This window comes from Syngnathus leptorhynchus, chromosome 13 (assembly GCF_054491065.1).
Source record: "Syngnathus leptorhynchus isolate UIUO chromosome 13, UIUO_Slep, whole genome shotgun sequence".
Classification (NCBI taxonomy): Eukaryota; Metazoa; Chordata; class Actinopteri; order Syngnathiformes; family Syngnathidae; genus Syngnathus; species Syngnathus leptorhynchus.
Genome location: NC_141207.1, coordinates 1088573 through 1102126, shown reverse-complemented (window position 1 = coordinate 1102126; position 13554 = coordinate 1088573). Strand labels below are relative to the sequence as shown.

General features: G+C 46.1%; 3 protein-coding genes across 6 annotated transcripts; 1 reads left to right on the top strand and 2 right to left on the bottom strand.

Annotated features, from left to right (window-relative positions):
- Positions 1 to 511: 511 nt before the first annotated feature.
- Positions 512 to 4274, top strand: LOC147046795 (uncharacterized). 2 transcript variants are annotated; one of them, XM_085928638.1, is made up of 12 exons: positions 512 to 670; positions 1296 to 1460; positions 1527 to 1723; positions 1812 to 1990; positions 2062 to 2142; positions 2305 to 2483; positions 2570 to 2786; positions 2871 to 2962; positions 3070 to 3226; positions 3304 to 3426; positions 3519 to 3743; positions 3819 to 4274. In XM_085928638.1, exons 1-12 carry the CDS (start codon positions 651 to 653, stop codon positions 3903 to 3905), a joined length of 1722 nt encoding a protein of 573 aa, XP_085784764.1. In that variant the 5' UTR covers positions 512 to 650; the 3' UTR covers positions 3906 to 4274. The 2 variants fall into 2 exon arrangements, with proteins under 2 accessions (XP_085784764.1, XP_085784763.1); XM_085928637.1 differs by having other exon boundaries at positions 1296 to 1723.
- On the bottom strand, positions 4056 to 8027 carry LOC147046794 (retinal Mueller cells isomerohydrolase-like). Its single transcript, XM_085928639.1, has 14 exons — positions 7825 to 8027; positions 7047 to 7129; positions 6806 to 6956; positions 6616 to 6723; positions 6366 to 6507; positions 6070 to 6217; positions 5906 to 5987; positions 5650 to 5782; positions 5429 to 5571; positions 5235 to 5364; positions 5060 to 5174; positions 4888 to 4982; positions 4694 to 4805; positions 4056 to 4626 (listed from the first exon to the last, which is right to left on the bottom strand). Exons 1-14 carry the CDS (start codon positions 7833 to 7835, stop codon positions 4481 to 4483), a joined length of 1599 nt encoding a protein of 532 aa, XP_085784765.1. The 5' UTR covers positions 7836 to 8027; the 3' UTR covers positions 4056 to 4480.
- Positions 8028 to 8328: 301 nt separating this feature from the next.
- Positions 8329 to 13493, bottom strand: depdc1 (DEP domain containing 1). 3 transcript variants are annotated; one of them, XM_085928748.1, is made up of 13 exons: positions 13280 to 13493; positions 12596 to 12861; positions 12362 to 12506; positions 12154 to 12275; positions 11946 to 12076; positions 11748 to 11795; positions 11505 to 11642; positions 10931 to 11219; positions 10317 to 10843; positions 9740 to 9912; positions 9486 to 9662; positions 9193 to 9402; positions 8329 to 9115 (listed from the first exon to the last, which is right to left on the bottom strand). In XM_085928748.1, the coding sequence occupies exons 1-13, from the start codon at positions 13325 to 13327 to the stop codon at positions 8981 to 8983; spliced, it is 2409 nt and encodes an 802-aa protein (XP_085784874.1). In that variant the 5' UTR covers positions 13328 to 13493; the 3' UTR covers positions 8329 to 8980. The 3 variants fall into 3 exon arrangements, with proteins under 3 accessions (XP_085784874.1, XP_085784872.1, XP_085784873.1); XM_085928746.1 differs by having other exon boundaries at positions 10317 to 11219; positions 13280 to 13492; XM_085928747.1 differs by having other exon boundaries at positions 10317 to 11219; positions 12154 to 12263; positions 13280 to 13492.
- Positions 13494 to 13554: the final 61 nt, after the last annotated feature.

Here is a 13554-nt window from a genome sequence, read left to right as displayed (position 1 = left end):
TCGAACCTCAAACTTCAAACCTCAAACCTGAAGGTCCTCCTCGAAAACAAAACGCTCGTCATCATACAACAGCCATCTTACACGATTTAAAAAAAAATAACTGATCATAGTTTTCTGTTCCTCATGTATTATATATTTATTAAACATTTATTTGTCTTGTTTGAAGTGCTCAAAAAGAGCAAATCGACCCAATTTGTTATAACGCTATCCCAGGAAACAGAGTGAACTTTACTCATTTGTGAACAAGTGGCGACCTCTTGTGACTGATACGAGAAATATTAGCTTTCTCTCCAAAAGAAGCCCCACACACTTGTTCCAGGCCAGACAGTCTGATCGGATCAGTCCGATGACAAAAAAGTGAGGAGCATTAAATAGAAGAAGAATAAAGTTAATGGTGTAAAATAACATTGGTGTGAGATTAACATACCAAGTGTGAAGGTCTTACTAACATCAGTTGTTGACACCGGTATAATCATCTAACTAATAATTTCCACTAGAGGGCGGTAGTTACACATGATTGCAAATGGTCAGCAAATAAAACGAAGAATAAGAAACGGACACTGCAACTTATTCACCGTTTATGTTTTTGTATTGGCTTTTTTTGTTGACGGGCGAGTTTTTAGCTGCAGAGCAGACAGACACCCGTAGACATGTACCGCTCCATTGCAAGGTAATAATTGTCATCTCTTCAACAATCTTGACAGGTTTTTTTTTCGTTCGGTCATACGAAGATGCATTATGACCTTTGGCATGCATTGCTCTACCTGTAGTAATAAGCATCAGATTTTATTAACTTTATGTACGTTTGGTTCACGCCAACAAAAATTGTTAAACGTTTGCTTGCATTGTGCAATAATACTAGCATGCATGTAACTGCTGCTTGTGCTAATGTAATGCAAGCATTAAAAATATACACCTTTTTACATTTATAAATACTTCATGGAAAAGATCTGTAAATATTTATGTAAATGCAATAAAAAGTGGTGTCAAAATAAACAAAAGCTTATTATTATTTCCAATGCACTATAAATATACCCATGCATTAAAAATATACACCTTTTTACATTTAGAAATACTTCATGGAAAAGAAAAAAATATATGTGAATATTTATGTAAATGCAATAAAAAAGTGGTCAAAATAAACAAAAGATTATTATTTCCAATGCACATAATTAATTTCAATTATAGCCTATGCCTTTTTTCCCCCCATTTGCAGTTTTCTTGTTGTCTCATCTGCAATTTTTCCATTTCTTGACTAATTTCTGTGTTTTGCGTGTCTAAATTGTGTGGCTCAGCATGGCAGCGCAGCATCAGCGGTGTTCACTCCAGCACATGAGCACAGCAGCCAAAAGGAAGAGAGCTCTGCGTAGCGCCTTCCCAGTGTTGGAGCTTCCTCTCCAAGACATCCACAAGCACGTTTACGAAGCCAACCTTCGAAACAGCAACAAGTGCCGCAACAAGTATGCAACTTCCGTTGGACTGGTGTCAAATTTACATCATCTCCACTTGATTGAATATCGTTCCAGGTACTTGGAGTTGAATGAGAAAGTGACAAAAGGAGGAGGTGACAACGCCGTTGCGAGACACACACAGAGGAACAAGAAGTTGTTGGTTAAGGATCGACTGCGCCTACTATTGGACGACGAGGACTTCCTGGAACTGTCTCGCTTTGCGGGTCTAGGTCTGCCGTATGGAGATATTCCATCTGCTGGCTGCCTGACTGGTCAGAAACCACTTACATACTTGAGGAGTATTTTTGTTCTTCAGTTCCCGCTGCTACTTTGCGTATGTTTGAATGCACATGCGTGCAGGTGTTGGAAAAATCAACGGCCTGTGGTGTGTGTTCATCGCCAATGACGCCACGGTGAAGGGTGGAACGGCTTATCCCATCACCGTCAAGAAGCAACTGCGCGCTCAAGAGGTGGCGATTCAGAACCGCCTGCCGTGCGTCTACCTGGTTGACTCTGGAGGAGCTTTCCTGCCATTGCAGGTCGGTTGTTCATGCGCCGTTTCACTTTTTGGTCAAATTTTGGACTTACACCATCGGTCAAACATCCGCAGTCCGAGATCTTTCCCGATAAGAACCAGGGAGGGAGGACATTTTATAACGAAGCCATCATGTCTGCAATGAAGATTCCACAGGTAAGGTCGTTTCAACTCTGAGAAAAAAAGAAAGATGGAAAAAAAAAAAAGATATTTGGAACTGTCATTTAGGAAACTGACTCTTTTTTATTGTACTCTCCTTTAAAATGGATTTTCAAAGGCAAAGTAGTCTTAACTAATAGGCCAGTCCCCACGCTAAAGGTGTCGGTGGTGTGCGGTTCGTGCACAGCGGGCGGAGCTTACATCCCCACCATGGCCGAGGAGGCGGTGATGGTGCACCGGATCGGGACCATGTTCCTGGGTGGACCGCCATTGGTCAAGGCTGCCACGGGCGAGGAAGTTACACCAGAGGACCTCGGAGGAGCCAGGCTTCATGCCGAGTACGTTGGCGAGCGTGTAAGGAAGCTATGATGATTTCCTTTTAATGGAATTGATTTTCATGCCAGACTGAATGTTCCGCTGACAGGGTGAGCGGCTGCGTGGATCATTTTGCCCGGGAAGAGAAGGAGGCCTTTGAGTACACCCAAAACATCATATCCACCCTCAACTTTACGGTGCCTGAAGAGGAGGAGGACGAAGAGACGTTGAGGAAGAGGAAAGAAGACGACAGGCCGCTTTACAGCACAGAGGAGCTACTTGGCCTTGCCCCCAAAAGTTACAACTACAGTCTGGATGTCAAAATGGTCCATCAAGCACCACAAAAATAAAATGTGATGAACGAGGAAGCAATAAACGTGCGACGCTAACGCTCGGCGTTGTTTCTCCAGATTATAAGTCGACTGAGCGACGGCAGCCGCTTCCAGGATTTTAAAGCTCTCTTTGGAAGCACGCTGGTCACCGGCTTTGCAAAGATCCACGGGTACTCGCATAAAATACACGGGCGACCAAATAAGAGCGATGGATTTTGATCGTTGCCTTTTCTTAATTCATGGTTTTAGCGTGCACTTCTTTTTCTGTTGACCTCAGCCACCTTGTAGGAATCGTGGCCAACAACGGAGAGCTGTCCTATCAGGCTGCTTTGAAGGGCAGCCATTTTGTCCAACTGTGTGACCAGCGAGACGTCCCGCTCATCTTCCTCCAGAACACCGCGCCGGCTGCCCCACGCACTCTTTCGGCGGCACAGGTCAACACACGACCCGCCTGAAGCACCAAACTAAATATTCTTCCAGCCACATGATGTTTCTCTTGGCTTTGTTTTAGGCAGAGCTGAACAGCAACCGTCTCAAGGCTCAAGGTTCAATGATGTCAGCCGTGGCCTGCGCCTCTGTACCCAAAATCACCGTGGTGATTGGCGGTTGCCACGGCGCCGACAGCTATGCCATGGTAAGACGAGTTCCATCATTTAGTATTTGTATTCCAAAGACTGGTCAAGTTAACAATGGGGAAAGCTAATTTTCTTTGCCGCTCGTCTCCAGTGCGGACGTTCTTTTGATCCCAACTTCCTGTTCCTGTGGCCCAATGCCAGAGTGTCCGTGACGGCCCCGGGTCAAGTCGGCACACTGCTCCGACCGGAAGACGGGGAGGACAGAAATGAGACGGAGCGCAATCTGAACAGGACATTAGAAGAGGAAAGCTCAGCTTTTTTCTCCTCCGGGCGGCTTTGGGACGACGGAGTCGTTCTTCCTCAAGACACTCGAAAGGTGAAGTCTCGTGCACGTTTGTCATCCGACACGCACCTCTTAATTCAAGTCATGCAAACGTGTGTGCATGTGCAGGTTCTTGGGGACTGTCTGGACATCATCAAACAGCAGCAGTTTCAACTTTCGACAGAGAAACACCGATTGCCACTTCTACGGATTTAGAAACGTCCGTATCGCATATGCTGGTTTGGACATCAATCACTTTTACCAACATGTTCTGATGTGTGCCTCTGTCCACTAAAATGGACTGGAACTTGAATGTTTGGTCAAGTCAAGTTTATTTATATAGCCCTAAATCACAAATTGGTGCCTTCAGTGGTGACTCAAAATAGTTTGTGTAACTTGCCAAGGTTCACCTGTTGGAGCTGAACCTATTCAATTGAGTCAATTGAGTGATATAAAAAAAAAAAAGTTGAGAAAATGCACTGTAACTTAAATTGACCGCTCTTTTGGAGTCATAAATTGACTGTTTGTACTACTTTTAATTGCATTAAAATTGCATTTGTGAAAGCTATTTTTGTAGCGAAACAAAAAGGCATTCTATAAAATCCTTGTTTTTATTCCAGCAATTGAAATGTTATGGTATAGAAAAAAATAATTGAACATTTTCTTGACAATTATAAATGCGGCAACTGTATAAACACAAGCACATGCTGCTTCGTCTTGGGTTGTTGCGTAATACGTCACCGGTGCTGTGCTTATCGGTCTGTTGCGGCTACCCGACGATGCGTGTTTGATCACGGCTTGTAGAAGCCATGAAAAGTCACTGGAAAGATGGTGTCCACCTCTGCCCTGGCCAGTTCGTTGAGTTTGGCGGCATCCAGCACCAGCAGGAAGCCCGGCATCTCCGCTCCTGGCTTCACGACGATACTGAGCAGCACACCTGCCATGCGGGTAGACTCAACGTTAACCTTTGGAGGAGACACACGTGCCAGATTGAATCTTCATACCGTCATCCTCCCGCGTGGCTCCCGGGGTTGCTACGAAGAGCGGTTCTGAAGGATAGCACTCCTCTTCCTGCCACACCCACGTCTCTTTGGTCTGGACGTTCAACTTGACGATCTGCACCAAGGAATCATTGTTCCAAACGTTTCTTGAGTTGAACAAATGTCCCCATCATAGATCGGTTCAGCTATCTTCCCACCTTGTCAGGGATGAAATGGTTGAGTCCGAGACCATAAGCAAAGCGATACTTCTTGCCGCGACACCGAGAGTAGTTAATCTGCGGAAACTCGAAGGCTGGGCCATGGTGCGGACAAAGACAACCGTGAATGTGTGAAACTGCCAGAAGCTGCGTCATAACAAAAAGGTGGCACCTTGTCTTGCTTTAGAAAAGAGGACTTCAGGTTCCAACCAGACGGTTCCGTCACTGCGAAGAGCAGCGGTTGCGGTCGTATATGGCAGAGAAACCAGATTTTTCCCTTGCTCCTCCTAAAGGTCCACCAATTTTCAATTTTTCACATCTATGTTTTGTTACGCGTGTGTACTCACGCTGTGTAAATCCAGCGGCAGGACGTATCGTCTGACTTCGGGCTGAGGCGCTCTCATGGCAGCTTTCTTAACTTCTTCCCACTCCCCCTTCAGGTTGGCCAGATACAGGTAGTTGTACACAAAGTCGTGGCTGCGCACGGAGACGAGTGTGAAAAGTACAGCAAGTCGCATCAATCGCACGTGGTCACGTTTACCTTTTCCACACGCAGAGGTCAACGACAATGAATCCCTGGTCTTCATACGCGTTAATATGATGGAAGAGGTTGAATGCCGATGTTCTGAACTTGTGGCTGCTCAGATATTCTGCTGGCTCCTTTGAGGCCAGGTGAAACCACGTCTAAGGAAAAACACGCACGACATCAATCGAATCCTGGTTTTGTCCAGACTCAATCAGATAAATGACAAGCCCACCTACCCCCATGCTCTCATTGGATTCAAAGCAGTCCATGTAGGTGGCTCCTCGGACGCTCCAAGCCGACAGAAACTTGAGCAGGTTGATTTTCACGGGCTGCTCCACAAACACGAAATAGTTGTCGGTCAAACCAAAACTAGCGGAGCAAACAAACACACAAAAAAACAGGGAGGCGAAGACAGACATTTTAGGGGCATCTAATCCTGAGGTCTCACGCTAGATGTCACAATGTTTTGAGGAACATCTGCTTCCTTACTACCTGTGTATGTAGGAGGGCTTTAACCTCTCACTGCTCGGGAGTTGTACGACGACCTGGGATTTCTCCAAGGGGTCTGACTTGTCTGGAAGCACAAAGGTAAAGGCTCCAAAAACAAACAAACAGTGCTCAAGTGTAGTGTGCCGGACAACGTGAAGCCGACTCACCTTTCTGAGCAGGTGGGATCTTGACAATGTTATACGCGAGGCTCATGTTCTTGCCAAAGCAGTTACCGATGTTGTAGACTGTACCATCCGCCTCAAAGTGGGGGTGAGCTGTTACCCCGTTGACTGACAGGTACTTACACAGGTCCACCTAGTTCAAGCACATTCAAAAAAGACAAAACAACATGGAGCAACAGGAACTAGACGGCATCTGAGAACATATCGGGGGAAAAGTACCAGTTCAAATCTCACTGGCGCTTAAGTCAAAGATCAAACTTGCACAACTGGCAGACTCGCACCTTCTTTAAAGTGTCCAGTGACTCAGGATCAACCTTGGTGATGTAATTGGTCTCGGTAACGGCATAAAAGTCTTCCCCGACTGGATAGATGTTCACCACACAGTTATCGGTCACCTCGATTCCCTGGAAGTAGGAGAAAAATCTAAAAAACAAAAAACAAGTCAGTTGTTCGTTATTTATGAAAACATTTCATGTACGTATTTGTTTCTAAGAAGCCCAGGTCAAAATATTGATTTCAGCCAAAGTTGACCTGGAGAAGATATTTTTGCAGGGGTCAGGGTAGACGGCTGTGCCAAACTCAGTGATGACCACTCTGTTCTCCGTCATGGCACGCACGTATGCGTCTGTCTTTAGAAACCTAAACAAGAAGAATTAGAAGCAACACAGTGATGTGGAAGGGCGGCACCACATCAGACTTTCTGGAAGCATTCACTTCTTACTTTCTCGAGTAGGTCACCTGACCGTTCTTCAAGTCAAACTTGTGCAGCAGAGCCTGTCCGTCAAACAGATGATGGAATGCTTGGTCCCCGACCTCGAAAAGACCCGGTCCCATCCTGAGAAGACTCCCGCCCAGCCATGTTGGCAAAAGGCCTTCACGGTATGCACAAAATTAATTTTGTTCAGATAAAAATTGTTGGTGACAATTTCTTTCTACGCATTTTTCGGAATGTTCTCTCCTACCAGTGACCTTGGCTGGAATTGGTTCATTCAACTCCTCGACAGTCTCAAAGATTTTCCTGTAGCCAGCAGCGGGATGGTCCACACTGGACAAGAATTCCACTTTGTAAATTGCAATCAGTAAAGAACAAAATTCCATCAGAAAAAGATCAAATTCCTTGTTTGGCCATGCACAAACTTGGTCAATAAAGCTGATTCTGATCATTTCTTTGTCCGCTCAGTCAGATCTGTTTTGGGGATGTGGGAGGGAACCGGAGTGCCCGGAGGAAACCCCAGCGGGCTCGGGGAGAACACGCAAACTCCACACAGGGAGGTGGAATCGAACCCGCACCCTCCTAACTGTGAGACAGACGTGCTACCCAGTGCTCCACCGAGCCGCCCTCGGACACCTTTTGATTTTATCAAAGCGGCCCAATTTGAAGATGTAAATGAAATCAAGATGGCTGGAGGAACTGTAAGAAATCTCCCACTAGGTTGTTAGTGCTCCACTTTGAAGGGGGAAGCTTGTGATTTGTAGTTCACAAATATTTTGGGGTGACATCAGTCCTGGAATGATTCGGACATACCTCACATACGCAGGACCTTGCATAGAAGTTAGACATACAAACACGACGAGGAAAACTCTGCATTCCTGAACTAACTTGCCTCATCTAAGCCATTCTACTAAGCAAAACTACAAGTTGCTTACTTCATTTAACTGTGTTTCAATGTTTTTTTTTTCCAGTATTAGGTTTTATTCATGCACTCCAAGAAACTAAAAGAAAGGATAAGAGATACTCACTGGCTCACCATACTGCAGTACGTTCTTTTGTCTTTCACAAGCACTCCAGCCTGAATTTAAACCACACACACTGATTTCCTGTTATGAGAGAGAGAATTATCCTCCTCCTTCTCCTCCCCTCATCTCTTCTTCTCATTTGGTTTGGCTCCCCTCTTACCTTTCCTCCTCCAAGCTGTGCAAAACTGAGCCGAACAAACCAGCCTTGTCTTGTGGCACTGTCTGGCTCACGGCCTCAAGCAGAACGTTCTCCAAGTCTACAAAAAAAAGGCCTTTGTTTACCTGGGGGGGGGGGACGCTTAGTTAGCAAGGCTGAGGGCCCACATTTCAGCGCTTTGGTTGTGCATACAAAAGAATGCGCTCTAATTAGTTCCAGACAGCTTGAAGAAACTCAGCATGGGAAAACTTTCTAAATTGTTTTTTAAAATGTCAGCTTTAAAAGGGACCATATTACAGACTGACTTTTTAACTCAAGCATAAAAATGAATAAATAAAAGACTACACAGGTAACAGCTGAATGCGTTTATTTCCCAGGGATTTGCATAGTTGGAGAGGAACACATACAAGTGTGGATGACTTTATAAACCAAACATCTACCACAGTCTAATAAAACTTGAAGTAGGTTGGGACCAATAAATAGCACGGATCAGGGAATTGGAACTTTAATTTTGAATTTAAGGTTCGTCTTAAAAATAGCCAAAAGAAAACAGGTGCTTAATAAAACCCTCAAGTATCAACGGTTCAAACTACAGCTTTCAGATCTAGCATAAAAAACTGGTATGACCCAACAATCTGTCTGGAAAGATACAAAAAGCTTAAATCCTTTCCCAGGTCTGCAATGGAAAAACAAAAACACACAATTGTGGATTATAAGGGACATAGGAACTAAAGAGTAGTAATTAATCAGTCTTATAAAACATTTAGTAAATAATAATAATAATAATACTTGCTTCAAAATTTTCTCAAGGAAAGACGTCTCATATTAGCAATACTAATTTCAATGAATAAATCTAGAATCCGACTCCCAAATGTACTTGTCTACATATCCTGCAGTTTGTCGACAGTTAAACGATAGAAAGCTGTGCAAAAATCAACAACTCAACCTGCCTTCACAAAAACAGTTTGCCATGTCACATCCTGACTGATGTGCGAGTACAGCTTAGCTCCTGATGCTGAACGTTTTGGTCTTCCTAATGAGCAGTGGCGCTTTTATTTTTGGCTTGCTTTCGCTCTTATTGGCTTTTTCTGTGGAGGGGAACCGCTGGACGTAGATGTCGGGATACTGCTTCTGAAACTGAAACAACACTACCCTCAAAAAAACAAAAACGCTGACTGAAAATAGAGACAGTGATGCCCAGGATGCATCTTTACCTGCTTCAACCTTTTGCGTCTGTCCTTCTCCGTCATGTTTTGGTCGCTCACCAACATCTCCAGTAAGTCCTGCATGGCCTTCTGGGAAAACGACAGCTTCTGCTGCTCAAATTCTGCGCCGCTAATCTGGCGACAGAAGGTGTACATTGGTAGCGGAGCGCAGGCCGGCTCGCCGCCGCCGTCGTCGTTGGCCGTGTCTTCTACTGGGACCTGCGGACAAGAAAAGCCACACGTTGAGTGAAATGGGCAGCAGGAAGGGGAAAAAAAAAAAAAAAAAACTTTAAGGACTCTACCTGTGACGTGCGCAAATACTGCACATGATCATTGATGGCGCTGAGCAGATACTCGGGGACGGACAGAACGCTTTGCTGATGATCCATTAAAAAGGAAACCAATCTGGTCGCTAAGAGCTCATCCAAATCGCACTCGTCGGCGCTGCCCAGGACGCAGCTGGAAAACGTGTGAACCATCTGAAAAAGCAACAACTCGCTGGGATTACGGGGAATCGGAATGAGCAGAGGGCTGGTCGGTTCTCTCTCTCTCTCACCAGCGTACGGGTGCCGATGGCAGGGTGGAGCGGTGGCATGTCCACATTCTGGCTGATGCGAGCCATCATCCTCATGAGCAGCTGCAACTTGCGGCGCGAGGCGGGCGGGAGGAGGAGGGTGCATAGCTGCAGCGCCTCGACGGCCACACGCTCGCTCTGAGGCTGGAGAAGTCCTGAGCGCGCACGCAGAGAGAGTGCCTTAGCACGTGAATGATCTGATCGAGATCTTTGACTTTGATCTTGTGTTGCAGGTAAGATCAGTTGACGCACAAAGCCGCATTTTTAATGACAAAAACTTAAACGGACGGGCTAACGGACTACAATGAGGGTGGATGATGAATTATGTACGAATCGGACATCGTTGTCGCTCGGCATCACGGGAGAGTTTGCGACTTGCTCATTTATTAGCTGCATGTTCGAATTGTGTGCGTGTTCACTGGCAATGAGCAACGACCTTCTTAAAGTTCTCTACAACTTTCAACGCTTCTTGATAATGAAATGGAAGTGATGTTAGATGGTGTTAGTTGGATTACACGTGCGCAGGCACACAGACGGAGAGGAGAGGGTGAGGTCTTACTGTGCTCAGATTTTGGTCGGGGCGGCTGCGTTGCGGCAGTTGGAGCACGCGACGCAGACGCTTTGGACGGCAAAGTGCGTCGAGGCAACTTGGACACATCCAGAGCGCTCAGGCAGCGACGGACCACCACAGGCGCCGGCAGGGTCCAAAGACTGGACGTATTGGAAGCCAGTCGGGGCTCACCGGGTTCTTCCGAGGTAGCGTGAGGCGAGTGGACTTTGGTTGCGGGAGACGCAGACCAGCTGCGGTGAGGAAACGAGAGGGAGGGCGTGGCCATGCGGGAGTCACGCCGCTCCTCTGGGGCGTTCACGTTCAGGCAGCTGGCGGCCCGGGCGTGCCACTTGCTCTCCTTGAAAGATTCTTCATTGCTCTCCACAACGATGTCCAGACAGCTGCCGGCGCTCCTCGGTCGCAAAGTGTGCATCCTGAGTCGGCGTGGCGCGAACATGGATGAAACCGTGGTTCTCGTTGAGTCGGAATGACAGCCACTCGCCTGGTTCCTGTTGCTGGAGGAGCACGACGCCAGGCTGTCATTGGATAAAAAGATAGGTTTTCTGCTCAGAGGGGCGGAGTCATCTAGGATGGTCTCCAGCGAGGAGCTTCTGGTTTGGCACCCAAAGGAGGAACCGGCGGCAGCGCTCAGGCTGGTGTAGCTGCCTCCGAACCGGCCGGCGTCGGCAGGGCCGAGTCTCGGCGGCGCGAGCTGGAACTGAACCTTCCCGCCAAGAACTTCACTCATGGGAGACTCGGTCTCATCGCATGTTCCGTGTTGGAGCAGTGACAGGAGGAGACATTCCGTGGAGCGGAACGACGTCTTGGCTGCGGGAGGCGCTGAGGGAAGATCACGCTTCTTGCGTTTGCAGCCTTGGTGTGAGGCGGGCGGTGCAACGTAGCCGCAGTACACTAGACGGGAGAGGCGGGCAGACGAGTGCCGAGCGGTGCGGGAGGAGAGCCGAAGCAAGCGGGCGATAGAAGGGAGGGAGACGCTTCGGTTAGTTCAAACTTGCACACGACCAAAGACAACGCAGCCGGCACATAGGAAAAGCACAGACGATGATAACAATGTTAGCTTTTGTCAAAGAAGAGAGAACCAAAACCCGATAGACAAAACGTAAGCAAATTGTCAAAAGGTTTTTTTTTCTTCTTTTAAACAGTCGACGTTAAGCGCCAACGAGCGCCGGTACCTACCCAGCACGTTGATAAACAGTTCATACAATTCGTAGGTGAGTAACGGCCGCGGAAGGCTGTAGAAATAGTCCGACACCGTTTTGAAAACGTCCCGTTCAAAACCGGGATAGGACAACTGCGCGCTGTCAAATTTTGGCCCTGGAAAAGAGAAATGGAAAAGCATCCATTCATAAGCCGTACTGTCGCAGCAAACAAGTAATGAAACAAGATCAATCAATATTTTGTTATTGACAGCCTACTCACAGTTGGCCAGGCTCTTCATAGCCGACAAAACCCAATGAGGAAGGTCATCTAAAGAAACATTTGGAATGACACTTCTCAACACGCTTCACATAATCCAAAATACAAATTTTGCTGATATAAAAACAAAAACTGTGATGTCAACCGAGGGACATAAACACATTGGTGTGAAATATCTTAATAATCAAAGCCAGAATGTACCGGTCTTGTCGTCCAGAGTGACTACGCCATGCTTGTTGACTTTGGTCATGTTATGGATTATGTGCTGAGGGTTTACGCAACGCTGGTCCAACACTTCATCAAGAGATGCCACACCGAGAATCTTCTGCAGGCTGGAACACAACAGAAAAGCAAACAATTCATAATCCTGTCTTCATAAAATCTGTTTGGTGACGTGCATTGTTCTTACTGGGTCAGTGTGGTGTCTCTCCAGATATTTCGCTCGTCATCTCCAGTCAGATCTCGCCTTTGTATTTGCTGCTCTCCTGGATCTTGCTCTTCTTCTACTTGGCCACTCTCCTGAAATTGACACTTTACGTGACATTTTCATATTCAGATTTTTTTTTTCCGACTGTAATGAGGTGTTGTTTGTCATCTTTGTATGCAATTTAGCTTACCTCGGTCTCCTGTTCATTTTTTTTCAGGCTTTTAAACTTGAAGAAACCTTCCTTGTCTCGAAATGAAGACCTTTTCTTTATGCCTTTGGAAGCTGAGGGCACAGTCGGACACGGGATGGGCTTCAACGGAGAGGTGGACGGGAACCTTTGAAAGAAGAAAAGACACGGACAATGTCATCATGACGTGGCAGCAAATGGCATACAATACCTATTTTACAATCCACTAAAAATGACCTATAAAGCGTGCTGTTGTCCTCCAGGTCCTCCGTGCCCCAGCGGCCCTTCACATCCTCGATCACGTGGTTCTTCAGAAATTTCTTGAGCAGTTGGACTGTTTGCTGTCGGGTGACATCGGGACCAAAGTTGCTGTTGCAGCAGAGCATTTGGTGCAGCCAGTCCACCGCAGCCAGCGCCGTGAAGCAGGAACTGTAATTCCTCAAGTTCTGCCGATGTTTCTTCAGGGGCATACCGGCCCGGAACAGACGAGTTATCTCATTCCACTAAGACCAGAGGAGACAATTTAGTACAGCTAGTCTACAACCAATGTTGTACAATAAATGTATCTATTTGGGAGAAATCTCCACAGGAATTACATTTTTGGATGAACTGCACTACAGAGGAGGCTGCTTGAAATGAACAGGACTTTTCAATTGTATTGCTGACTGCTCAATTTGAATTTATTTGTAACTCCAAATCGAAAGTATTTGTCAAATTCATAATGAATAAATAATGATTAACCTACCAATACAATAAACTGCCACGCATACAATTTATTTTAAGAATCATCTTTTCCTATCTTTCGAAACTTTTAATGACAACAGTTTGATGTTCACAAAGTCAGATACGACTAAAAATGCATTTGTTGAAAACTTGGGCAGTTTTCCTGCAAGCACGTTTAGCTTGTTAACGTGAACTTACCAACTTTGTAGCTCGGTACGGCCCAGGAGTGATGATATGCGAACTCATGTTTATTCCAAAATAATAGAACAGGTCATTTCAAATGGACAACAGGCAATTGGTATCCATTACTGGGCTAGTTAGTAGGATTATAGGCGAATCTAAACAATGCTAATTAGCCCTTCCAGCCGTGCGTTCAAAATTACGAGCCGTGAGTTTCTGACACGGGATTGGAGAGTTACATAATCACGTGTTCACAACGAGCGATGACGTAGGAATCATAATAACTGTACATA